We start from the raw sequence: 25880 nt of genomic DNA, 5'->3' as shown, positions 1-25880 counted from the left end.
GTTTTCAAGACCAGTAACTAGTTCTTTTACCTTTGCATGTAGACTGACTACTTTCTCACCTTTCTCCAGACGGATATTCATCAGTTTGTTGTGGAGGATGTCCCTTCTAGCGAGCTTTGCTTTGGACGTACCTTCGTGGAGTTCCAAGAACTTCTCCCAAAGTTCTTTAGCAGATAAATAGTTTCCGATGCGGTTGACCTCTTGAGGCGGTAACACGCTCAGCAGGTGATGTTCCGCACGGCTGTTTGCTACCGACTCATTCTGCTCCTTCTTTGTCCAATCGCTCTCTTCTTTTTCTTTTCCATCTTTATCTATTGGAGTTAAAAAACCATATTTCATAATAAACCGAATTTCAAAATCTGTTTTTAGGAATACCTCCATACGACGCTTCCAGTCTGCGAAGTTCCCCTCGAATTTTGGTGGGATGATGCTTGGTCCGGCCATCTTGTTGCTTCGATCGGCGGTTAGTCCTCCTGAAGCGCGCCTTGCTCTGATACCACTTGTTGGTCCCTTTGGAGGCCGGCAAGAGGGGAGGGGTGAATTGCCCTACAAAATAAAACTCGAACCTTTCTCGGATTTCAACTATATAATGAACACTTGTAATAAATAAATAAAAGAGACTAAGTAAAAAGCAGACACCAGAGTTTTACTTGGTTTGCAATCAGGGGATTGCTAATCCAAGGAATGTAAGCGCACTATCTGATTCTCCTCTGGGCGGAGTAGACTCTTTACAAAGTTGACAGCACAAATGAAAAGAACATAATTGAAAGCACAGAAGGAATTGATTACAAGTGAGTTCTGAAGATCTGTGCAAACCAGTGCTATATTTATAGCACTGGTCGGGGCGCCCTGGGGGGATAAAAATTTATCCCCCAACGTTCAGATCGAGTTTGACTCGATCTGGTCAAAAACTTCGGTCCGGGCGCCCCGGACCCCAAAAGTCAACTCTGGTTGACTTTTTCCGTCCGGTCGCTCCGCTTCGGTTCAGCTCATCTCGGTCCGGGTCTTCTGTTCCGGCTCCACTAGCTTGGGTGATCTCGGCCATCCGGAATAGGGCTCACCCGAACCCATGTTCCGGCCTTCTCCTCGAGCAGCCTTTATTCCCGGTTTCTCGTCCCTCGAACGCCACGCACGTTCTTCTCGTCCACCGGTGTACTCTTCCGCGGTCACCTCGTCCCTCGGACGCACCGAGCCCGTCGGCTCTCTCCCGTGCCGTCCTTCTCGCTAGCCGCGTCTTCCGCTCGACTTCCTGTGTTCCTAAGCTCCTGCACATTTAGACACAAGGGTTAAACAAACGCAGGACCTAACTTAGCTTGTTTGATCACATCAAAACACCTTGGGGTTCCAACAACAGATTCCTTCTATAATCAACAACACATACTATAAGTAATATCATTTCCCAACTTATCGGGCATATTGATTTATCGAGCTAAACCTCACCCTTTGATAAGTCAAAGAAATAAATATTAAATATACATGCTTGTTATTATATTAGGATTAAGAGCACACACTTCCATAATAACTAAGGTCTAGTTCTTTTACTAAGTCAGTATAAAAAGAACTTACCTAAATGATCCTACTCAATACACTTAAAGTGTATCAGTGTAATTTATTAGTCAAGATAAACTAATACTTAATTACACTATGTCTATTCTGATGGTTTGTTCCTTTCCATCTTAGTCGCGAGCAACTGTTTATAATTTATAGAGAACCGACAACATGATCTTCTAAGTGTGACTCCACACTCCATGTTATGTACTATATAAATTAATTGAACAATTACATTTAACAAATAAATGTAAACATTTGACCAATGTGATTTTTTATTTCAAAATAAATGTGTACAAAAGCTAAACTTTTAAGTATACACTCCAACAATCTCCCACTTATACTAAAAGTCTAAGCTGCCATATCTGTTGTCATACATCTGATTCTCATCCCCTCCACATGCCGATCAAAAGCTTTCGCCGGAAGGGCCTTAGTGAAAGGATCTGCCAGGTTATCTGCTGATGCTATCTTGGCGACGACAACTTCTCCTCGCTTGACGATGTCTCGTATCAGGTGGTACTTGCGCTCTATATGTTTACTTACCTTATGGACTCGTGGTTCCTTTGAGTTTGCAACTGCACCGCTATTATCACAATAAATTGTGATGATTTTGGGCAAACCAGGAATCACATCTAAGTCCATTAGAAAGTTCCTAGCCATACTGCTTCTTTAGCCGCCTCAGAGGCTGCTACATACTCAGCTTCCATGGTTCAGTCCAAAACGCATTTCTGCTTAACACTCCTCCATGCAATGGCTCCACCTCCTAAAGTAAACACATAGCCTGATGTAGACTTACTGTTGTCCCTATTTGATTGGAAATCTGAATCCGTGTAACCCATAGGGAGCAAATCGTCTGCTTGGTAAACTAACATATAATCTCTAGTTCTTCTCAGGTACTTTAATATATGCTTTACCGCGGTCCAATGTCCTTATCCAGGGTTACTCTGATATCTGCTAACCATGCCCACAGCAAAACAGATATCAGGTCTCGTACATAGCATTGCATACATTAGGCTTCCTACAGCCGAAGCATAAGGAACTGCTTTCATGTCCTCTATCTCCTTTGATGTCTTCGGAGACATCTCTTTAGATAGAGCTACTCTATGTCTAAAAGGCACCACAACAAAAACCTTCATAGACACCGGTTTTCCACCGATGTCTATTTCATTTTCGACCGATGTCTATGAAGCCGATGTTAAAAGTCTGCCATTTTAGACATCGGGTTAAAACCGGTGTAGTATCACTTAACGACACCGATCTTCGAATCGGTTATTAACCGGTGTAGTATCACTTAACGACACCGTTTCATCAACTGTGTAAAACCGATGTAATATTGTATGTTAATAACACCAGTTTTGGCAGCGGTAAATGACCGATGTAATATTAGTTAATAACACCGGTTTTACAGCGGTGGAAAACCGATGTAATATGTATATTTTTTAACAGCACAATTTGATTTCCAAAACAATGAAAAACCGACAATAACAAAAAAAAAAACACAAATATTCACAAATTATATAAATATTCTTCATTCAATAATATCCATAAAATACACAAATATTCACAAATTATATAAATAATCTTCTTACAACAATATCCATAAAATACCCAAACATTCTTTTTACATCAAAGGCTAGCTAATAGATATCAAAATCAAGGTAGAACATTCTTTTAACACATCAAAGTAGAACCGCACTTCAAATGTAATCTAGCATGCATTCAGCCCACTCGAACCGCACTTCATCAATTTCAACTCTGGAGTACTTGAGATTTGTAAACTGTAAAAACACATAAATCCACCATATGTCAAATAACTAAAACAAATGTGTACATGTATCAAATAAAATAGAATACTGAGTTTTTAAAGGCTGCTGTGGAAGATAACGAATATAACATAGAATCTAAAACTTTCATATATGACACTTAGTATATGCTGCTTAGAATATAACATAGATAATTTGCTCCTTCTAATTCAAGTGTACAGATTGATAAGAACCGACAGCATCATACAACAACTTACTAGGCATGATAATGGTTGAACAAAGAAATATGACTACACAACAAATCCAGTGAAGGAAGCATAGAAGAACAAAGCTACCTCTGATGAAGAGATATACTATTTATTGTACTACCTCTGATGCCATCTTGGTATCCTGAATATCCTCCAGGCAGAGATAATCCTCCAGAACTGATGCTTCTTCCCATGTTACCACTGCCAACAATGTTGCCTACAGAGCTTGTAAGTCTTGGCCCTACATTACCCAATACCGGAGAAACTCCCAAACCAGGAACAAAACTACGATTCCCAGAAGCTGAACTTGAGGAAATACCAGTTATTGACCCAGTGACTTCATTAATATTACTACTACTAAAAGCATGATTTCCAACAACATTAATACCCCCTCTATTTGTGACACCAGAGCCATGAGGTAATGCAACCAAAAGATTGTTTGATGAGAACCATCCACTAGGAATGCTTCCTCCTGGTTGCTGAACACCACCTGATGGTACAACACCCATTGCAGCCTCTCTGGATGCAAGCGAACTAGGCACATTTGGCAGGTTGAAGCTTCCATGAATATTATGCAATCCTTGAAGACCACCTATTTTTTTACAAACCATAATCAAAATTCCACATACAAGCAAAATTTCACATGAATATGTTAATAAAGTTTATGTAGGAATGTCTAACCAGAAGGATGGAATCCAAGCACTGCCGCAGACTGGCCAGAAAATAATGTGGTATAGGGTCGGCCTGAGGAGTCCGCAAGATTAGATGTTGAACCATTAAGAGTTGGCTGTACCAAGAGACCCAGTAATTTTATCAGCAAAAGCAAGACTAGTAAAAGCACAGGGCATGGGCTAGGTGCTAACAAACTTGGTATGCTAACCAACAAGAAAGAAACAACCGCGTCAAGTTAGTATTTACATAAATTGTATTGAACATCTGCACCAAACAACAAAAACTACTCATCTCTAACAATTGAAACTCAGCTAAGAATAAGGGATTATATTATTAATACCAAGAGTAAAATTACATCAGATACAAATCCCATACATAAAATAACAGATAGGCAATTTTGGATTAATATTGAAGTCTATAACTATTTATTCTGCTTCTCTCCATCAAGCTAGAACATAATGGAGCATAGACATTGATGGTGCTTAGTTTGTCAAGTTTTACTCAATAAAGATTTGATTATCAATTTAGTAACCTTGTGATTTCTTAAACCATGCTCTAAAAATTTGTTTGACAGCATAGATAACTTTCTTAAATTGGAACATACCCTAGTGATTTCTCTATATACACCCTAGTACGATGTTTACGAAATCTATCTGGTAATCATGAATAATACCAAGGAGAATCCAGTTATCATGAAAAATAGTTTTAGGAAAAATAAATTAATTCCATCAACGAGAGAAAATATCCCAAATAATCCCAAATATATGGAAAGGAGAGAATTAGGAAAACCTGAACATCGAGCATACAGGTTATACAATCCTATGTCAGGCGAATGAGACTAGAAAATGCAATTAATAAACTGAAAATCAGAAAAGCAAGAGTTACATTTAGAAGCCAAGACATTATAACTTTGCCACGTGCTCAAGAAAGACTCAATTCCAGATGCAGTGATCCTTCATTATGCCAGCCAATAAATAAAAACTCTCTGCACGTCCAATTGGCAGTTCTGACTATACCCCGAGCTCAAAAAATAAAGCGCACTTTAGATATTAAGTTAGCAAATCATATGAAGTGGCTACATTGGTAGCAGCTAGAAGACTAAATGATGCTAGTCATACTATAAATATTGAAGACTTGTTTAAAGTACTACTAAAAAATTTCTTAGAAATAAAGATTATAATGCAATGTTTTTATCTTCAAAGGAGAAACTGTAACCATAAGATGTAAGTGATTGGCTTCATAGCCCAATTACAACCTAACCAAAAGTGATTCCTTCTTCCTTTTTTTTCCCCCCACGAAGAATAAATTAAGTGAGTCAGAAAGACAAGATTTTATCTGGAAACATTCCCAAAGTAAAGCAAGCATGCATTTGTATTAATTTAAGATGGCAATCTATGGCAAGCCCAAAGACAACAAACAAATAAAGGTTTTATCCTATGCTCATGCATTATCACACTCCATGAGTCTAACCTCTGGCCTTTATACTCATGAAGCCAACATCACTAATGAACAAGATATCAAATATAAAAATGTCTCTAAAACTTCCAGCATACCAAGATAAAACCCTGACAAAGGGTAAGGTAGTCAGGCCGTACGACTGACTTTCCAAACTGACGAAAGAAACAAGTCTGCATAATGTGATGTGACGATATTAATAAAGGAAACAAGTAAGATACATTCCTAGGCTCTATAAGATCATTTAGGCAAAGAGCATTTACACCTATCATCCATAAACTGGAGTTAGGTGTTACCTTTGATAAGGAGTCTTATGTTGCTAGAGATTCTTGTATGCTTTTCCTAGTGTATTAAAAGTTCATACAAAATTTTGGATTTAAGGAACTTACCACCCAAATGACAAAGCTATTTCTGCTCCAAGAATTTGACGAGTGGAACTTCATAAAGCTTGACTGCCTTCTCATTATCAATGCCTGCATCAACACTCTTATTAAATGTTTCATTTGCTTGACAGAGCACTAGAAGAAAGATACTTTCTTTGGAGAACAAAATGGCTTAAACTAGAGATGATTAATCACCTTTAATCGTTGATTTAGTTTCAGTGTTTCATATCTGGTCTCTTTGGTGCAGGAAGTACTACAGAGTGGAAAAGGTTTATACAATATAGCAAACAAGTTATCTAAGAACTTGCAAAATGGAAAACCTCAACCAACAAATATTGATCACTTGACCCAAAACTCTGATCATTGTAATATCCAACATAAAATAGCATTAAAAACACATTAACAGATAGATGATCAAGCAGCATAGATTCAGTGTTTCATATCTGGCCCCTTTGGTGAAGGAATTCAAATGTACGCATGGGGTACTGAACTAAAGATACTACAGAGTGGAAAAGGTTTATACAATCTAGCAAAAAAGTTGTCTACGAACTTGCAAATGGAAAACACCAAAAATATTGATCACTCGACAGAAAACTATGATAATCGTGATAACCAACATCAAAAAATCACATTTATTATATTCAACACCTTGTACTTGGCAACCTCCTCGCTAACTTCCTTAAGATCGCCCTTTGTGAATATCAATCCCACATTCCCCTGAATCAGTCAAGGATAATTACTAAATAGCTAAATGATCGATTCATGGAGGAACTAAAGATGAGGAAATGGGAAATGGCGAAGAGTGCGTACGACGAGAAGGGGGAGGAGGTTGAGGAAGTCCTTGTTGCCGGTCTTCTCGGTGTGGAAGCGGATGCAGCGGCGGATGAGGGTGTTCTTTCCCATGAGGATGACGGAGTCGCCGCGGAGGCCCCTGCGGATGCTCTGGAGCTGGTTGGACCCGACATTGTCGGCGGCGGCGATTAGGACCTTCCCGTACTCGTCCAGAAGCGAGCACAGCTTCTTGTCGTAGCGGACCTTCTTCTCCGCTTTCGAGAGCTTCACCACCATCTCGATCTAGCTCCGGGCGACGCAATGGGAGACGGAGAAAGGACAGAGATGGAGGGACAAAGAGTCCGAGCCGCCCTTTGCGCTGTGATTCACCCCGGAGCGCGATTAGCAGCAAGAGAGATTAGCAGGACGCGATTAGCAGCAAGAGAAATGGGGCGGCCATCCTTTTGCCAGTCATAGTGAAGGGAAGGAGGAGCGAGCGACCTCGGATGGGAATCTAAGAGAGGAGATCCCCATCTCTCAGATCAACGGCGAGCTCCTCGTGGATGCGTGTGGCTTCTCGGTGGGAGCGGCCAAGAAGTGAGTGCGAGAAGTGGAAGGACTGCCCCCATCCCCACTCGTAGATGTCTATGATGAGGTTGTAGAAGGTGTCGACGAAGGCAGGGACGTTATCGTCGTCGGGCGCGGCGGCAATGCCCTCCTTGGAGCGGAGAAAGAAGGACAAGTACTGCTTGTACTTGTCCTGCACCTTATCCCGCATGATCAATTCCATCTTAAGGTTCACTGCCCGTTTGCCTTTCACTTCCACCGAGCCCATCACCCACACGAACCAGTAGACCGCGATAGCGCCGACGACGGCCGCCGTCCACATCGCCGTCGAGAGATTCATTGCTCGTCTTTCAAATGGTATCTCCTAAAAGGAGGATGCAGAGGATTAGGGTTTCGATTTATGGTGGGTGAGGAGAAGCCCAAAAGAAAGGGCGCTACAAAAGTCCGCCAAAATTTTGGTTCATAGACACCGGTTTTAAAAACCGCGGTTAAAATCGATGTCTATTAATGAAAAAAGGCGCTCATAGACATCGGCTAAAAAAATCGATGTCTATGAGCGAAAATCTGTGCTCATAGACACCGGTTTTTGAAAAAATCGGTGTAAAATACTCAAAGACATCGGTTTTTTGCTTAAAACCGTTGTTGTTCCACCGATGTCTATGAGGATTTTTCTTGTAGTGAGGTAAGAAACCTTTCTTAGAATCCTGCATGCTAAAACGAGCAAGGATTGTATCTGTATATGAAGCTTGGGACAGACACAGCATTTTTTTCTTTCCATCTCTTATAACTTTGATCCCAAGAATGTGTGCACAATCTCCTAAGTCCTTCATATCAAATTGTTTGGACAACCATACCCTTACGTCTGATAATACCTTGACATTGTTGCCAATTAACAAAATATCATCTACGTATAGTACAAGAAATACCACCACGTTTCCGTTACACTTCTTGTATACACAAGACTCATCCGGACACTGAATAAATCCATATGACTGGATTACTTCATTAAACCGGATGTTCCAAGACCTTGAAGCTTGCTTTAGTCCATAAATAGACCGATTGAGCTTGCATACTAGATGCTCTTTGCCTTTTTCAATGAACCCTTCTGGTTGCTTCATATGGATGTTCTCTTCAAGAATTCCATTAAGGAAAGCTGTCTTGACATCCATTTGCCAAATCTCATAATCCATATGAGCAGCAATGGATAAGAGTATCCGGATAGACTTAAGCATGACTACCGGTGAAAAGGTCTCCTCATAATCGATTCCCTCTTTCTGAGTGTACCCTTTCGCAACAAGCCTAGCTTTGAAGGTTTCTACCTTCCCGTCTGTCCCTCTTTTCATTTTGTAGATCCACTTGCATCCAACGGCTTTTAAACCATCAGGTGGTTCTACAAGCTCCCAGACCTTATTAGAGTACATAGACTCTATTTCAGAATTCATTGCCTTTTGCCAAGATGCTGCATCTATATCTTGGAGTGCTTTGTTATCTGGGGATCAGGTTCATGTTTACCCGGGATCAAGTCCGAAGACTCTCCCAAAAACATGAATCTATCAGGCTGCCTTACAACCCTCCCACTACGACGAGGCACTGTCTGTGGTTGTGTATCATGTGTGACACCTGTTGCAGTCTCTTTTGGTACTTCATCTTGTACTATTGGTACTGAAGTAGACGTGTCCTCTCTAAGTTCTTCTAGAACAATTTTACTACTGAGCTTGTGATCCATTATATAGTCTTCTTCTAAAAACTGGGCATTGGTGCTAACAATGACCTTCTGGTCTTTAGAACTATAAAATAAACCACCTTTCGTTCCTCTGGGATACTCCACAAACACACAAACTTCTGTACAAGATTCTAACTTATCAGCATCTGGTTTCAGCACATGTGCTGGACTACCCCAAATCTAAAAATGTCTTATACTGGGCTTTCGCCCATTCCACAATTCTGTGGGAGTAGAAGAAACTGATTTAGAAGGTACTAAGTTCAGAATGTACACTACTGTTTCCAGAGCGTATCCCCAAAACGAATTTGGTAATTCTGAATAACTCATCATCGATCTAACCATCTCCATAAGAGTCATATTCCTTCGTTCTGCCACACCATTCTATTGGGGTGTACCAGGTGCGGATAATTGGGATTGAATCCCGGCCTCTGATAAGTAATTCCTAAACTCTCCTAAGAGGTATTCGCCACCACGATTAGACCATAGTGTCTTGATACTTTTACCTAGACGTTTCTCCACATCAGCCTTGTACTCTTTGAACTTATCAAAGCACTCAGACTTGCGGCGCATTAGGTAAATGTATCTATATCTTGAATAATCGTATATAAAAGAGACAAAATATTCAAAACCACTTCTTGCCTAGACAGACATAGGACCATACAAATCAGAATGAACCAATTCTAATACTTCTTTGGCTCTATACCCCTTGGCCTTAAAAGGCATCTTGGTCATTTTACCTTCCAAGCAAGATTCACAAGTTGGAAAATTTTCCAACTCTAATGAACCCAAGAGTCCATCGGCTATAAGCCTCTGAATCCTACTTAAGTTAATATGACCAAGCCTTAGATGCCAAAGATATGCTTGGTTCATTTCTGAAGGTTCTTTTCTCTTATTTGAGTTAGAAGATGTGTTATTAATTTCCATATTATGCTTTGTGGGAGAAATTGGATTTAAAGTATACAAATTGCCAACTAATGCGCCAGAACAGATAATCACTTTATTTCTCTTAATAACTACATCGTTACTAAAGGAAACTGAATATCCATCCAAAAATAGTTTAGAAACTGAAATTAAATTCTTTCTAAAACTGGGTACATAAAGACAATTTCTTAAAACCAAATTTCTATTCCTATTAAAAGATAAGTAGACATCTCCCACTGCAACAGCCGCCACCTTAGTAGCATTGCCCATGTAGACGGTAATCTCTCCTTCAGATAGTCGTCGGGTTTCCTGGAACCCCTGCAAGGTATTGCAGACATGATCAGTGGCTCCCGTATCTACACACCAGGTGCTGGTAGATAACACCGCTAAACATGTTTCAACAACTAGAGTATGAGATATACCTTTATTGTTCTGTTTCCTACAAGGACAGTCTGCCTTCCAATGTCCAGTCTATTTGCAAATAAAGCACTTGCCCTTCGGCTTCTTTATTCCAGCTTTTTGTCCTGCACCTTGAGGTTTATTCACCTTCTTTGCTGAGCCATTTTGTTTCTTCTTCTTCTTGCCTTTCGGCTTAGAAGTAGAACCATTTTCAGCATAGTGAATTTGAGAATATTGACGAAACAACCCTTCGGCTGCTTGAAGTTTTGTCAGAAGTTCCGCCAATGAATACATTCTTTTATTCATATTATAGTTCAGGCGAAAATGCTCAAAACTTCTGGGCAGCGTTTGGAGGATGATATCGACCTGGGTTTCCCCATCAATTTCCCCTCCAAGAACTTGTATTTCGTTTAAGTAAGCCATCATCTTGAGAATATGATCCCTCACGGGAGTCCCCTCAGTCATGGTGGCTGTTATCAGTTTTCTCATTGCCTCTTGCCTAGCAGCCCGATTATGATGTCCGAAGAGTTCCTTGAGATTGTTCATTATATCATAGGCTGTTGGTAAGTCCTGATGCTGATGTTGCAATACATTTGACATCGAAGCCAAGATGTAACACAGCGCCATCTCATCAGCTTTTACCCATTGACTATGATACTGAATCTCCTCTGGGGTAGAATCATTGCTAGGTGTTTGTGGGCATTCCTCTGACAGTACAAACTTATATCCCTCAGCAGTAAGAACAATGTTCAGGTTCCTTTTCCAATCTATGTAGTTAGGACCAGTAAGTCTGTTCTCTTTTAGTATGATGGCCAGTGGGTTGAAAGTTATCCTAAGAATCACAAATAACTTTTGGTCAGAACTCTAAATTTAGAATAATATTGATTCCTCAAACAATACTATTTTAAATTAACCAACACCTCAAAACACCGTGAATTTTGTATGCCACGATAGTGTGGACGTATACAAATTCAACATTTGTAAAAGGAGGGTTTTACCCATTAATTTTATTATCTTGTCAACCTAACTTTTTGACAAATAAAATTAATAGTTGGTTTACTTTGGTCACACGAATAATAGCAGTGACTCCGATGGGGAGGATACTATTAAACGTGCCTAAGTGTGTACCATTACTTGACACTAAGTCCATTAATAAGATTGTACCCCTTTCGATGGGGAAGATCACACGCTCTTAATTAACTTCCTATAGTCATCCTAAGAATGGAAGTTTAATCTAGTGATCCGCAAACAAGCTCATCCGATATGGAGGAAGGCACTCAGAGCCAATGCGCAAGCTTGTTACATCACTTATAAACCAGTAATGGAGACCGTGGAATTTATTTAAAAATAAATCCCTCTCCCACTTAGTTATTTAAAGTGAGGAATTTTGACTATGCTAGCCTACTAAACATGCATACTAACAAGCACACACAGTCACAGCATAAAAAGCAATAAATAGAAAAACTAATTTTCAACTATTATGGCTTTTATCTATTGCTGTCCTCCGTGTGTCGCCAACCCTAGCTGCTGTCATCTTTGGCCACTGCCACTGGGTCTAGTTGTCGCATCCATCTTGCCCCTTGTTCCGCTGCGTCTCTGGTCCTCAAAAAGGTTCCACGCCTTGCAAGATTCGATCCGCGACATAAATAAAGTTTTATATTTTTTGATCCTATATTCCTCGAAGGAATGTACATGTGAACTAGATCGAACATAAAATAAAAATTTACATCCATCGATCCTATATTCCATAAACGGAATGTACATGTAACTAGATCAAAAAATAAAATCCTAATAAAACTAAATACAGCTCCAGCTGTATTTTATAATACAATCATGCACACATAATAAATGCCCTTGACATGCCCAAGGGTCCAATCACACACATAATAACTATAAGCCATAATAGTTGGATTCTGCATCCACAAAGTTAGCACATCCTACTATTAACCTGCCTAAATTATGTATGACATGTGCATAATTAAACTAATACCAAATACACAGAGGCAAAACCTCGCTCTGATACCACTTGTTGGTTGCTACTCGGAAAACCCAATGGCTCCACTGTACAAAAATTTTGTACGTGATCTGAACCTTTCCTAGCTACCATGTGTTCTTTTAAGTTAAACTTGTATCGCCTGCGGAACTTAACACGTTTGATTCCAAGTTTAACTTATATGTTCTTTTAGGTTTAGATTTGGATCTCCTGCGGAACTTAACACGTTTGATCCAAATCACCTAGGTTATAAATTCAATTAAATATTAGTTTCCAAAATTGGCTTCCAGTACTGCATGGCGAGGCACTTGGCCTTCTTGGATATGGGGGCAACCACTACTGACTAGACAAAGCCTTTTAAGGAAAGTTAATATTTAATTTCCTTATATAACTCTAGGTTAACCAAAAGGAACAATCAAATCACAAGGAAAAAAGAAAAAGAACACAATATCGAAATTAAATTCGTAAAACAAGAATCGAATGCCTCTTGTATTTGGTATTTATACAAAGAAAAATTAACTAGTATGATGCGGAAATTAAATACTAGTTATACCTCTTCCTTGTATGCAAAAAACCTCGAGATCTTCTGCTGTATCCCTCGCCTCCTCTTGGACGTCGTGTGGGCGACGATCCTCTAAGACGAACACCACCCGGAAAGCTTCTCCTCCTTCTCTAGAATTTGGCCACCACCACCACAAAGGAGCAAAAGAGAGCAAAGGGAAGAGAGGGAGAGGGGCCGACCACTTGATGATCTCCAACAACACAATATCAATTGTTATGTTTTTCAAGGCCTCCCCTTCACCCCCTTTTATATTAGTTTCTCAACGGAAAATTATGGAAAGAGTTTTATAAAAAATTAGACTCATTCCTATTTCTTTTTTTTTCTTTTTCTTTCCTTTTAATTAATCAATCCTAGATTGATTTATTAATTAAATAACTATTTGTTGATGTTTAATTATTTGACCGACCCCTTGCTTGGGCACCAAGCAAGGTGGCCGGCCACTTATTAAAAGGGAAAGAAAGAAAGAAATTTTTATAAAATTTTAAAAGAAGAAAACTTCTAATAAAATTTTACAAACTCTTTTTTTTTTCTAATGTGGATATTAAAAGGAAAGTTTTAAAATTTAAAACTAAATTTTAAAATTCAAAACATCTCTAATAATATTTCTTTTTAAAAGAAAGTTTTATAAATTTTACAACTCTCTTTTAAAACCTTGGGGCCTAATTTAAATTAGGAAAATTTTATAAATTTTTAAAATATCTCTTTTTACAAATTGTAAATATCTGAGGAAATTTAAAAAATTCAAAAACAACCTTCCTAATTTAAATATTGCGGCCGACCCCCTTTGCCCAAGGCAATGGTCGGCCATTTCTAGAGAATATGTGGTCGGCCATTGCTTGGTCACCAAGCAATGAACCGGCCCCTTCTTGGACACCAAGATAGACTTTTCTTTGGATGGACTTGAGGCTTTATTGAGGCTACAACAGGGACCTAGAGGAGAAATTGGTTTTGACCTTCCGATGAGCTTGAGTATCCCGTGCTCGCCCCGAACACACAACTCAAGTTCATCGATAATAACTCATTCCACTAGAGAGTTATTAACGCACTACCGCACCAATCCCAAATTACATTATGGGCTCCTTCTTATCATGAGTGTGTTAGTCTCCCTGTGTTTAAGATTACGAATGTCCACTAATTAAGTGAGTTACTGACAACTCATTTAATTAATATCTAGCTCCAAGAGTTGTACCACTCAACTCTATTGTCATGTTGGACTAGGTCCACCTACAGGGTTTAACATGACAATCCTTATGAGCTCCTCTTAGGGACATTCTCAACCTAGATAACTAGGACACAGATTCCTTCTATAATCAACAACACATACTATAAGTAATATCATTTCCCAACTTATCGGACATATTGATTTATCGAGCTAAACCTCACCCTTTGATAAGTCAAAGAAATAAATATTAAATATACATGCTTGTTATTATATTAGGATTAAGAGCACACACTTCCATAATAACTAAGGTCTAGTTCTTTTACTAAGTCAGTACAAAAAGAACTTACCTAAATGATCCTACTCAATACACTTAAAGTGTATTAGTGTAATTTATTAGTCAAGATAAACTAATACTTAATTACACTACGTCTATTCTGATAGTTTATTCCTTTCCATCTTAGTCGTAAGCAATTGTTTATAATTTATAGAGAACCGACAACATGATCTTCTAAGTGTGACTCCACACTCCATGTTATGTACTATATAAATTAATTGAACAATTACATTTAACAAATAAATGTAAACATTTGACCAATGTGATTTTTTATTTCAAAATAAATGTGTACAAAAGCTAAACTTTTAAGTATACACTCCAACAGGGACCGCCGAACAGACGCCAAGCGTGGGCGAGACTATTGACTTAGGGGTGGCCCAAGAGGTGCCCCCCGTCCTTCGAGTTGAGGGATCAGGGTCCTCGGGCGATGATGTGCCGCTCACCCGCAAGAGACGCTGAGCCGAGGTGCCCTCCCGGTCTGCCACATCAGTCGTGCAAACTTCTGCGGGAGGCGTCCCATCTACAACCCCCACAACAGTGGAGGCTACATCCTCCGATCGGACCCCAACTGTGGATGAGCTGCCGGAGCCACTTCTCGTGCAGCCACTCGCCTCCCTCCCCCGGGCTGCGAGGATGATAACTCACTCGGATATTCACCCTGTTCGCCCCGCCCAGTCCTCCGGTCCGTCTGCCTCTGCCCAATCAACGCCGGGCGGGAGACAATTCGTCACTGCCACCCTTCATCTACCGACTGAGGATCTTCGCTCGTCGAGCGACCAGGCCGAATCTCCCCAACATCAAGTCTATATCCGTGGTCGGCTCGACCGTGTGTGGGAGGAGGCGAGGGCTCGAACGACCATGAAACCTCCGGGTGCGCTAGCCGATAGCCATCTAGAGATGTCCATCGGGGTTAGTATTTTTGGTCATCACCCATAAGTTATCTTCGATCGGCACTAATATTCACTTTAATTTGCAGTACTGGGTGGAAAGTATCGCCATGTGCCAGCGGCTGGCACAGGTGGAGGATGAGCTGAAGAAGCTCAAACTTTCGGGGGTAGGTTCTTCCTCCCAGGGGCCGTCACCTGCTTGGTTGAAGGCGAAACTGGAGAAGGCCCAACAACTTCTGACGGAGGAATAGCAGAAGTCATCCGAACAAGCCAGTAGGCTAAGCCAGATCGAGGCTCAATTGAAGACCTACGATAGGAAGCTGGAGTTGGCCTCCACGACAAAGCAACGGGTCGTCGCCGACTTAGAAGAAAAGAACCAGGAAGCCAGGTGACTGGCCGAGAAGCTGAAGACCGCGGAGAATTCCCTGGTTGCTGAGCGGGAGAGCCGCTCTGCCAAGGAGACTGAACTGCAAGGCCACGTGAAGCGCCTTAAAGATGAGTTACTGGCGTCGCGGGCTGCTCTGAAGACCTAACAGGAGGCTGAGCCGGTTCGCTTTGCCTCCATTAAACATCAATACCTCCGCTTGGAGCCATTTCTGGAGAAGGCGACATACCGTATCGTCCGTTCGTTCGAGCTAGCCATCACCGCCATGATCACCCAACTGAAAACGAACGACCACCTCCTTGAAGGTTTTTCCGACTGGGATGTTAACCAAGTCCAGCTTCTGGAGGGTATCCCTAACGAGGCATTTGAGTATATCGAGTGAGCGAGCGGTCAGCAGAGTTTTTTTTGTTTAGTCTCTATGTAATTTTGCCGCTCGACAGCGCCTATCAATGAAATCATTTTGTGCCCTCCTTTATGTGTTATGTGATGTTTGCTTTGCCAAGTGTTTGGATGCATAGTTCCGTTCGGCTACGGAACTCATGCCATTATTGAAGTACTCGCCTAGGATCATATCTCCGGGGTTTAGAGTAGTCGCTCGACTTCCATTTAGCGCATGCATGGGATTATCTCCCAAGGCTGGGTTTTAACGTCGCCGCTCGACGGTCTTCAAGGCGGAGTATTTATGGTCGCCGCTCCGACCCTGGGGTTTAACGTCACCGCTCGACGGTCTTCAAGCGGGGTATTTATGGTCGTCGTTCCGACCCTGGGGTTTAACGTCGTCGCTCGACGGTCTTCAAGCCGGGTATTTATAGCCGACGGTCCGGCTCTGGCATTTAACGTCACCGCTCGACGGTCTTCTAGCCGGGTATTTATAGCCACCGGTTCGGCTCTGGCGTTTAATGTCGCCGCTCGACGGTCTTCAGGCCGGGTATTTATAGCCGCCGATTCGGCTCTGGCGTTTAATGTCGCCACTCGACGGTCTTCAGGCCGGATATTTATAGCCGTCGGTCCGACTCTGGCGTTTAACGTCGCCGCTCGACGGTCTTCAAACCGAGTATTTATAACCGCCGGTTCGACTCTGGCGTTTAACGTCGCCGCTCGACGGTCTTCAGGCCGGGTATTTATAGCCGCCGGTCCGGCTCTACCATTTAACGTCGCCGCTCGACGGTCTTCAGGCCGGGTATTTATAGTCGTCGGTCTGGCTCTGGTGTTTAACGTCGTCGTTCAACGGTTTTCAGGCCGGGTATTTATAGTCGTCGGTCCGGCTCTGACGTTTAACGTCACCGCTTGACGGTCTTCAGGTCGGGTATTTATAGTCGCCGATCCTGCTTTGCGTTTAACGTCGTCGCTCGACGGTTTTCAGGCCGGGTATTTATAGCCGCCGGTCCGGCTCTGGCGTTTAACGTCGTCGCTTGATGGTCTTCAGACCGGGTATTTATAGCCGCTGGTCCGGCTCTGGCGTTTAACGTCACCGCTCGACGGTCTTCAAGCTGGGTATTTATAGCCGCCAGTCCGGCTCTGGCGTTTAACGTCGCCGCTCGACGGTCTTACGAGTTTCCCAGCCATTCAGCAATGATCTTGCAACCCTTTGCTTTTCGATTTTAACCCTGCAGTCAAAAGGCGTAGGGCAAAGAATAGATGCACGATACTAAATACATCGACACACTTTTCACCCAACTCGGTACGGCTGGAGATGGTTCGCACTCCATGGACGTTCCAGTCATCGTCCGTATTCATCTTCTAAATAGTAAGCTCCCAAGCGGAGCTTCTCCACGATCTTGAACAGTACAACTCACGGAGCCTCTAGCTTGACAACGTCGCCGACCGGTTTCACCTTTCTCCATACTAGGTCACCGACCTGAAAGGATCGGGGGATTACCCGTCGGTTGTACCTTTGCCTCATTCTTTGCCTATAGGCCGTCAGCTGAGCGACCGCCTTGACGCGCGTCTCATCCACCAAGTCAAGCTCCAGTTGTCTCCGCTCGGCGTTGTCCGCGTCGTACTGCTGCACCCGATTAGATTCTATTCCGACTTCGACGGGAACGACTGCCTCGCCCTCATATACCAAGTGGAAATGTGTGACACCCGTCCCCTCCTTTGGCATCGTTCGGATTGCCCACAATACACCTGGAAGCGCGTCCACTCAGTTGCCTCCGACATGGTCGAGTAGAACTCGGAGAACCCGTAGGATCTCTCGATTGGCTACTTCGACTTGCCCATTGTTTTGGGGGTAAGCCACTGAGGTGAAGGCCTGCTGGATGTCGTATCCTTCGCACCACTCTCTGAGTTGCTGACCGACAAACTGTCTTCCGTTGTCTGAGATGAGCCGGCGCGGGATGACGAACCGACAAATAAGGTGTTGCCAGATGAACTTCTTGACCATCTGTTCGGTGATCCTGGCTAGCAACTCGGCCTCTACCCACTTGGAGAAGTAATCAACGACTACGAGTAAAAACTTCCGTTGACTGGTTGCCATGGGGAAGGGCCCCACTATGTCTAGGCCCCACTGGTCGAACGGGCAGGATACCGCGGACGTCTTCATTTTCGCCGTCAGGCGGTGTGAGAGATTGTGATACTTTTGGCAGGACATGCAAGTGGATACGGTCAAAGCGACGTTCTCCTGAAGGGTAGGCCAAAAGTATCCAGCGAGCAAAATCTTCCTTGCTAGCGAACGACCACCCGGGTGTCCACCACAGGAGCCTTGGTGTACCTCCTGCAGTATGTAGTCGATGTCTTCCTGCCTGACACACCTGAGAAGCAGTCGGGAGAAAGCTTTCTTGTATAGCTGATATCCGATTAATGTGAATCTGCCCGCTCGCCTTCTTAGCAGTTGAGCCTCTTCCCGATCAGAAGGCATAGCTCCTGCTCGCAGAAACTCTATCAGCGCCGTTCTCCAGTCGCTGGGAAAGATGAGTCCTTCCATCCGGTCGATATGGGCCACGAGGGACACTTGGTCGATCGACTGCTGAATGACGGTCGACGATATGGAGCTGGCTAGTTTCACCAGTTCGTCCGCCGCTTGATTCTCCGCTCGGGAAACCTTCTTTATGACCACCTCCTGGAAGTTGACTTTCAACTTTTCGAAAGTCTCGGTGTAGAGCTTGAGCCGAGCGCTATTGATCTCGAATGTTCCGGAGAGTTGTTGGGTGGCTAACTGTGAATCCGAATGAATCAGGACTCTGATGGCGTCTACGTGCCGAGCGGCTTGCAGCCCGGCTATGAGAGCCTCGTAGTCGGCCTCATTGTTGGTTGCTCGGTAGTCCAGTCGAACAGACAGCTACATCCATTCTTCTTTGGGGGAGATCAGTAGTATTCCCACCCCACTCACTTGTCAGGTGGAAGACCCATCCACATACACCTTCCAGGTGGCTTCGGGCTCGGGGTCTTGCACCTCGGTGACGAAGTCTGCTAGAGATTGTGCCTTTATGGCTGCACGGGGCTGATATTGAATATCAAACTCACTGAGCTCCGTGGTCCACTTGATCAGCCGTCCTGATGCTTCTGGATTGAGGAGGACCATGCTCAACGGGCTGTTGGTCATTACTATGATGGTATGCGCGAGAAAATACGGACGAAACCTCCGAGCGGTGAGGACTAGTGCAAAGGCGAGTTTCTCGAGACCGGTGTAGTGGGATTCAACGTCTTTTAATATATATCTCAAGAAGTATACAGGCTGTTCCTCACCGTCCGGCCTTACTAGGGCCAAGCCGACCGCGCGATCGATCGAGGATAGGTACATTTTGAGGGATTCACCAGCAATTGGCTTGGCTAACACTGGTAAGGAGTTGAGATAGGTTTTGAGCTCCTCGAACGCCCGATTGCACTCCTCGTCCCACTGGAACTTCGTGGCTCGGTGCAAGATCTTGAAAAATGGTAGGTGATAACCATAATTTTACTATACTATTTTTATTCACACAATCATGGTTTGATGTAGTTTTCATATATAGAATCCACATTTACACTACATTTTTATACTTTGTATCAATTTTGGACCTAATTGCAAATTAGTCTATTTTCATGGTATTTGATGCTAATATTTGCTTATTATTTTGTAGGCATCAAAAGGGTCATGGACCCGATCAGATCAGGCTGCATTTGGGCTCAAATCAAGGGCTAAACAAGAAGATCAAGCCTCGGAGCATTATAGGCCGTTCATCCAAGATTGAGTAGATCTGAGCCATCCGTTGAAGATCTGGCCGATCCAACTTAAAGGGGAGCAGATCTGAGCCATTTATGAAGATCCAGAAGTTTTGATCCAGATTTGAGTTCATCCAGCCATTGATCCAGCCGGATTAATCTGGACCGTTCATTGAAGACTGGGCTGATCTGGACCATACAGTGATGATCTGATCGATCCGACCTACAGGAGAGTAGATCCAGACCCTAGATCAACATCAGTACATTCAGATCGGATTTTGGATGACTTTTCACCGTTGATCTAGCCCAAATGAATCTCAGCCGTTGGATCTGAACTGAGGAGGTTTAAAAACCTGCGTGAGAAGCTACAGTAGCTGAGCTCGGTTCGCGATTCTGTGCTACAGTGTCATCCTCTTCGTCGCGCGACGCCGAGACTCCCATTCTCCGATTCCAGATCCAGATGCTAGCGATCTTCACCGGCGGCAATCTATGAGCTGACGGCGTTCATTGTCCGAGGTCACAGCAGTGGCAGGGGCGTTCTCCAGTCCACGCAGCGGATGTTCTGTCCATTTTCGCAATCCGGACGCAGGGGCGTTCTCCGATCCGCGATTTACATCATCACCGGAGCTACAAGGGCGTTCTCTGAGGCTCCGACGACTCTTCCGTTTCCTCATTCCATCAGCAACTCCAGAATCGATCTGATCAATCGATTGGTGTCGCAAATTCCAGAACACAGCGTTGTTTCCTTGTGCATTGTAAACTCCAGCCGATTGTGAGCTATATGGGCGTTCTCTGAGGCTATGAACGATCGGTTAGATTAGTTGGAAGTTCGAGATGTGTTGCTGATTGCCACAAGGGCGTTCTCTGAGGCAATTCTGTTGACAGCAGGATGAAGAATGCTTGCGGCGAGGTTTTGGGTTGTGGAATGCCATAGATTAGGTTTTCTTTATTTTATCTTTGAATTGTCTCAAACATGCTCAGATTCTAAGATCTGATTCCTTATTTTGCCATGTTGTTTTGTTTGAGTTTTTCTTATGCAATTCTATTTTGTTTTCTTTACTTGAAACCCCAGTTCTGATATTGTTTAGTTAGATCTTGATAAACTTCTTAATTTGTCCGCTAACTAGTTTGTGTTTTGAATTAGAAGCTTTAATTCACATTAGTTTGTTTAGTTTTGATGATTTAGTTAGCTAGATTTTAATATCTGTATAGGATTTTCCTTTTGTTGCTGTGATCAAATGTAATTTGTGAATGCTTAATTGGAGGAATTGTTAGTTTACCTCTATTCAATATTTTCGTGAATGAGCTTTAGAGTGTAATTGTGGATTAGATTGCAATTGAGGATTGAATGCTAATTCGGTTTCTAAAAGTAGTTGAGTTGAGTTTAATTACTACTGTAATTGTAGTTGAAGAAATTGATTCATTGACATGCACACACATTCGATTGAAACTACTTCTAGAATTTGTACACATTCACTAGTATACCTTGGAAAAATACGACTTGGGACTCCTTACTACACGCATTTTCTTTAGCTTAAATGGGTTCCAATCTTTATTAATTTGGAGCGCCTTGTGACATGCAAAAAGGGCGACACCAAATTTTGGCGCCGTTGCCGGGGAATAACTAGCAATGTGTGTTTATTTTGGATTTGATTGATTTTATTTGTGAGCATGTTGATTGATTGATTGATTGCTTATTTCTTTTTGTATTTTCTTGTTGGCTTATTCTTGAATTTTTAAATGCTTTTACTGTTCATGTTTTCATGTGTTTGAAACTTTATGCTCTAGAGTCTTCTAACATCGATTTCTAGTGTTGTTTTGAAAGAATAGGAGATTTCTTTAGCATGGATCCATATTTTCAGAATTTTGGAGGTGGAATGGAGAGTTATCAGAGTTTTCAACCTGAGTATCAAATTTACCCAAATTTGGATCAACAAAACAGGTATGAGTCATTTTCAAATGATTTTAATGCTAATTGGGTGGATAATTCATGTTTCAGGTATGAAAGTGTACAAGGACCATTTATTGAGCCATATCCAGCTTATCAGAGTTCATATGGATTTCAAGAAGTTTCAACATCATTTATGCCAAATTCTTTTCAGCGAAACGATCCTCAGATGGATGAATCAACATGGAAACTCAAGGAGATCATGCAACAAATGAATGAACATCAAGAGGAACAATTTTCAAGGATTCAGAACATACAGAGTCAGATAGATCAAATTGCATTAACCATCAATCAACTGCAAATACAACGTGCCAGTGAAGAAATGGAAAGTAGTGATTCTGTCAGGCCTGACCCTACTCCCATTACTTCACATGATTTTTCTAGTAATTTTTGTGATGATTATGTAATTATGCAAATTTCTGATCCTAATGATTTTGTTGTTGAAGATGTTTTTAGTGAATCAGGTTCTGAACATTATTTTGAAGATGATTTAAGTGTAGGGGAATGCTTACTGGAAGCATTACCTCAAGAATCACCAAGAGTTGAAGATGTAAGTGTAGGGACTTGTGCTATGGAGCCAAGCACCCAAGAATCACTACATGAGGATGAACCATCACCAGAACAAGAGTTTGAGCCATATCTTGATGAGGATGAGGTAACAATTACTACTCCAGGTACCCTTCAATATGAAAAGGTGAGTTTTTCTAGTGATTTATCAGAAAATTTAATTGAGGTACCGACTGTTGACTTTATTAGTTGTGATGCATTCATTGATATATTTTATACTCACACTAATATTCTCCTATTTTCTTTTTGCCCCACATGCGTGTGGGAGGTTTTATCTTTCAATGATGTTGTAGGAGAACACAAGCTTCCGGAGTGGATGCTTGAACTGAACCGCCTTAGACCTCCAGAAAAAGTTTGCAATGGAAAAATGATGAATAAAAAGGATATCATTGGAATCACAATTCCGCCACTACCGGCATGGATTCTTTTATTAAACCTTCTTCAACCGCCGGGGAAAAGGGGAGTTTGTTCCAACTTAATTTTCTTTTGGCATTTTTATTCATGCTTAATGTTTAGTCTTTTCTTTAATAAATTCTTTGAGTATGAATGTTGATTTTCTTATAGCATTTAGCTATGTTTACAATTGGTAATTTTCTTATTTCATTTTATTTTGAGTGTGAATAAGAAAATGGCACCCCCTAGCAATTTTTCTTTAACATGTTAGAGGTAGGGATTGTGAGCTAGATTTGAGAATCTATTTTGGAGCTTATTGTCAATAATGGACTTTTAATTTTCTCAAGGTTTCTACTTAATAATGGACACTTGATTGGTAAATTGGATTGATATTTTTTCATGCCTAGTGAGGATGAGCCTTAATTGAGTGATGCACTTGTGTTATTGTACTCTAGAACTTGCTTTGATTCTTTCAAAATCATAATTCAATGGATTAAATCATGTTTATGAAGGTAAATCTATTTATTTCTTTCTTCGACACAAAACCTTTCTATTCTTTTTGTTAATCATCATATCATTTTATATTCTCTCATTTCTTAATCTTTTGGATGTGGGTACTTTGTTTGTTATATGATGAATTATTTGGCCAAGATGAACAAGGATTCAAGTGTGGGGGAAATGTGAAGTGGTTTTGAATGTTTGGATGCATTTGTTAATGACTGAAAATTAAATTCAAGACAATGATGGAGTTTTGGAAGGATGTAATGGAGTTAATGTTAAAGGATGTAGATGTTTGTATAAGTTACAATTCAGGAGAGTTGTTACTGATCTGAAAAATGAAAATGCTCTGAATTCCGTTGGTATCTATGAGATTAATTTCATTGTTAACATTTGATTGTGAATGTAAGTGATTAAGGAGCTATGCAATTAAGAAATGGAATGAAGAATATTTGGAAGAAGCACCAAGAATCAATGTGAAACTCAAGTAACAAATGCAGGAGCAGATGTAGACTGGAAACTGTACCAAATTCAATTCTGGAACTGAATTCAGTGAGGAATACACACACAAATTGTATTCTTTTACCTCCATGACTTCTATACACTATATCTGAATTTTAGAGCTGAATTTCAGAGCTGGGAATTACTGAATAATGTAAGAAATCTTTGAATGCAGTATTGATTCTGGGCAACTGGAATTTGATGTTTTGGAATGGAAAATTTAAAAATTTACAGAATCAGGAAGAGAAACAAATTCAGCTAGTGCAAAAGCAGTAATGTATTAAAAATTTAGAAGCAGTATCAAGAGGAAAATGCAGCATCAATGGTGTGCCAAGATCTAGAATTAAATGAGAAACAATTGTGGAAAGCTGTACATTATTCGGAGCTCGAAAGTTTAATTGGTTTAATGATGGGAAGTTCAGAGGTAGAAATTGTGCAGAATTGTAAAAATTGAGAGCTGTCTAATGGAATTGAAATAAGGAATTAAAGGAAGGGCAAACCTGCACATTGCTGTGAGCAATAGTTGAAACTGATAAGTATGTATCAACTTAGTATTGCTAACATTTCAATTTGTTGAGGAAGCATTTGAAGGCATTGTGCTGTTGGAAATAATTTTGATGATATTTTTTTTTTACTTATCAGTTTAAGTATCAATATGTTCATAAATCTGATTCTGAAATTGTAGTAAACATGCTGGTGGAATGTAGCAATGATTCTTGCAGCTATTGTGAGTCAGAGAAGAATTGCTATGACATGAATGAAAATACTTAAGTTGTGGTAGCAATTAAGACTGAATCAATTGAATATCAGTTGACCTTAGAATCAGTGAGAAATCAAATGAAGTTCATATAACTGCAGTAGCACTGAAGCAAGTTGTTTGTTGTTCAGCTGAAAACTGGACATGAGAAACTAAAGTTCTGGGACAGGATGAGGATAACTTGGAGAAGTTTTGATTCAGAAGTGTAACAATAATGAAGTGAAAAGGGGCTGAAGAAGAACAAATGAGGAAACCTGAATTAATCAGATTGCAGAAAACAGATTCCAGCAGGAAACCCAGGTTCCAGCAAATCTGAAAATTCAGGATATCAGAGTGTTGTTCAGAAAGATTCAGAACCAAGCATTCCATTGCCTTTTCCTCAACTAAAAACTCAACCAAGGAGGGATGTAGATGAGGAAAGAGCTAAAGAATTTCAAGAGCTTGTGAACTTATTTAGCAAGGTGGAGGTAAATGTTCCTTTACTAACATTGATTTTGGGTAGCTGAAATTAGCTTTAATTGTAAGATCAGTGGGCTCAATCTGGATACTACAGATGGGATCATTTTCAGAATTTCTTATCAGACCTGTTGGACAGAATATGTAAGTATCATGTAGCACAAAACAGTGAGAAAAAAATGCAGAAACAGGGGACTTTTGTAGCTGAGTAATATTTCGTGCTACTGGAAGCTTTTAAAATTAGTTTGAAACCAGATTTTGCTGCTACAGCTGTGGATTTGTGATGCAAGATTCAGATCTATAGAAAGTTTTAGCTTTCCATTTCTTCAATAAATGTTGTGAACAGAATTTTGGAAGCATCACAAGGCTTGATTTGAAACTTGAAATTGTTTTAGGAAGGTGAATGCAGCTACTGAAATTTGATCAGAATGGATCCAAATGCGAAATTCATTTGTAGAGCACCATTCCTCTCATGGAGCATCTTCAATTGGAATAGGAATTCTGAAGAAATGAGGACAATAGCAACTACTTGATACAAAATTCAAAATAGTGAAGTAAATTTTAGAGGAATGAATCTGAATATTATGAGTTGGGTTTCGAATTTCTTTTGTAGCGCATCATTTTATCAATGGAGCATTTCAGGATGGTGTCATAACTCTGAATATTACATTCCAGTAACCCTTTTTGAACAATTTCAGAAATGAATTGCTGAATCAGGGCAGTGCAGAGGAAGGGAATGTAATGCAGAAATCTGCAGATTTCTTTACAGATTCTGTACAAATTCTAGAATATGAGTTGAAGCAAGCTTGAGTTGTTTAAATCTGGAAATCTTTGGAGGATGCTTTGATAG

The 25880-nt window shown here is 41.1% G+C and overlaps 2 protein-coding genes across 2 annotated transcripts; both read right to left on the bottom strand.

Moving 5' to 3' along the window:
- Window positions 1–6559: 6559 nt before the first annotated feature.
- On the bottom strand, window positions 6560–7137 carry LOC122038111 (60S acidic ribosomal protein P0-like). Its single transcript, XM_042597715.1, has 3 exons — window positions 6880–7137; window positions 6718–6786; window positions 6560–6568 (listed from the first exon to the last, which is right to left on the bottom strand). Exons 1-3 carry the CDS (start codon window positions 7135–7137, stop codon window positions 6560–6562), a joined length of 336 nt encoding a protein of 111 aa, XP_042453649.1.
- Window positions 7138–17975: 10838 nt separating this feature from the next.
- On the bottom strand, window positions 17976–19314 carry LOC122038107. Its single transcript, XM_042597701.1, has 3 exons — window positions 19132–19314; window positions 18193–19050; window positions 17976–18089 (listed from the first exon to the last, which is right to left on the bottom strand). The coding sequence occupies exons 1-3, from the start codon at window positions 19312–19314 to the stop codon at window positions 17976–17978; spliced, it is 1155 nt and encodes a 384-aa protein (XP_042453635.1).
- Window positions 19315–25880: the final 6566 nt, after the last annotated feature.

The sequence above is a fragment of the Zingiber officinale genome, chromosome 1B (assembly GCF_018446385.1).
Source record: "Zingiber officinale cultivar Zhangliang chromosome 1B, Zo_v1.1, whole genome shotgun sequence".
In the NCBI taxonomy this organism is placed as follows: Eukaryota; Viridiplantae; Streptophyta; class Magnoliopsida; order Zingiberales; family Zingiberaceae; genus Zingiber; species Zingiber officinale.
This window is presented reverse-complemented; position numbering and strand designations above follow the sequence as displayed.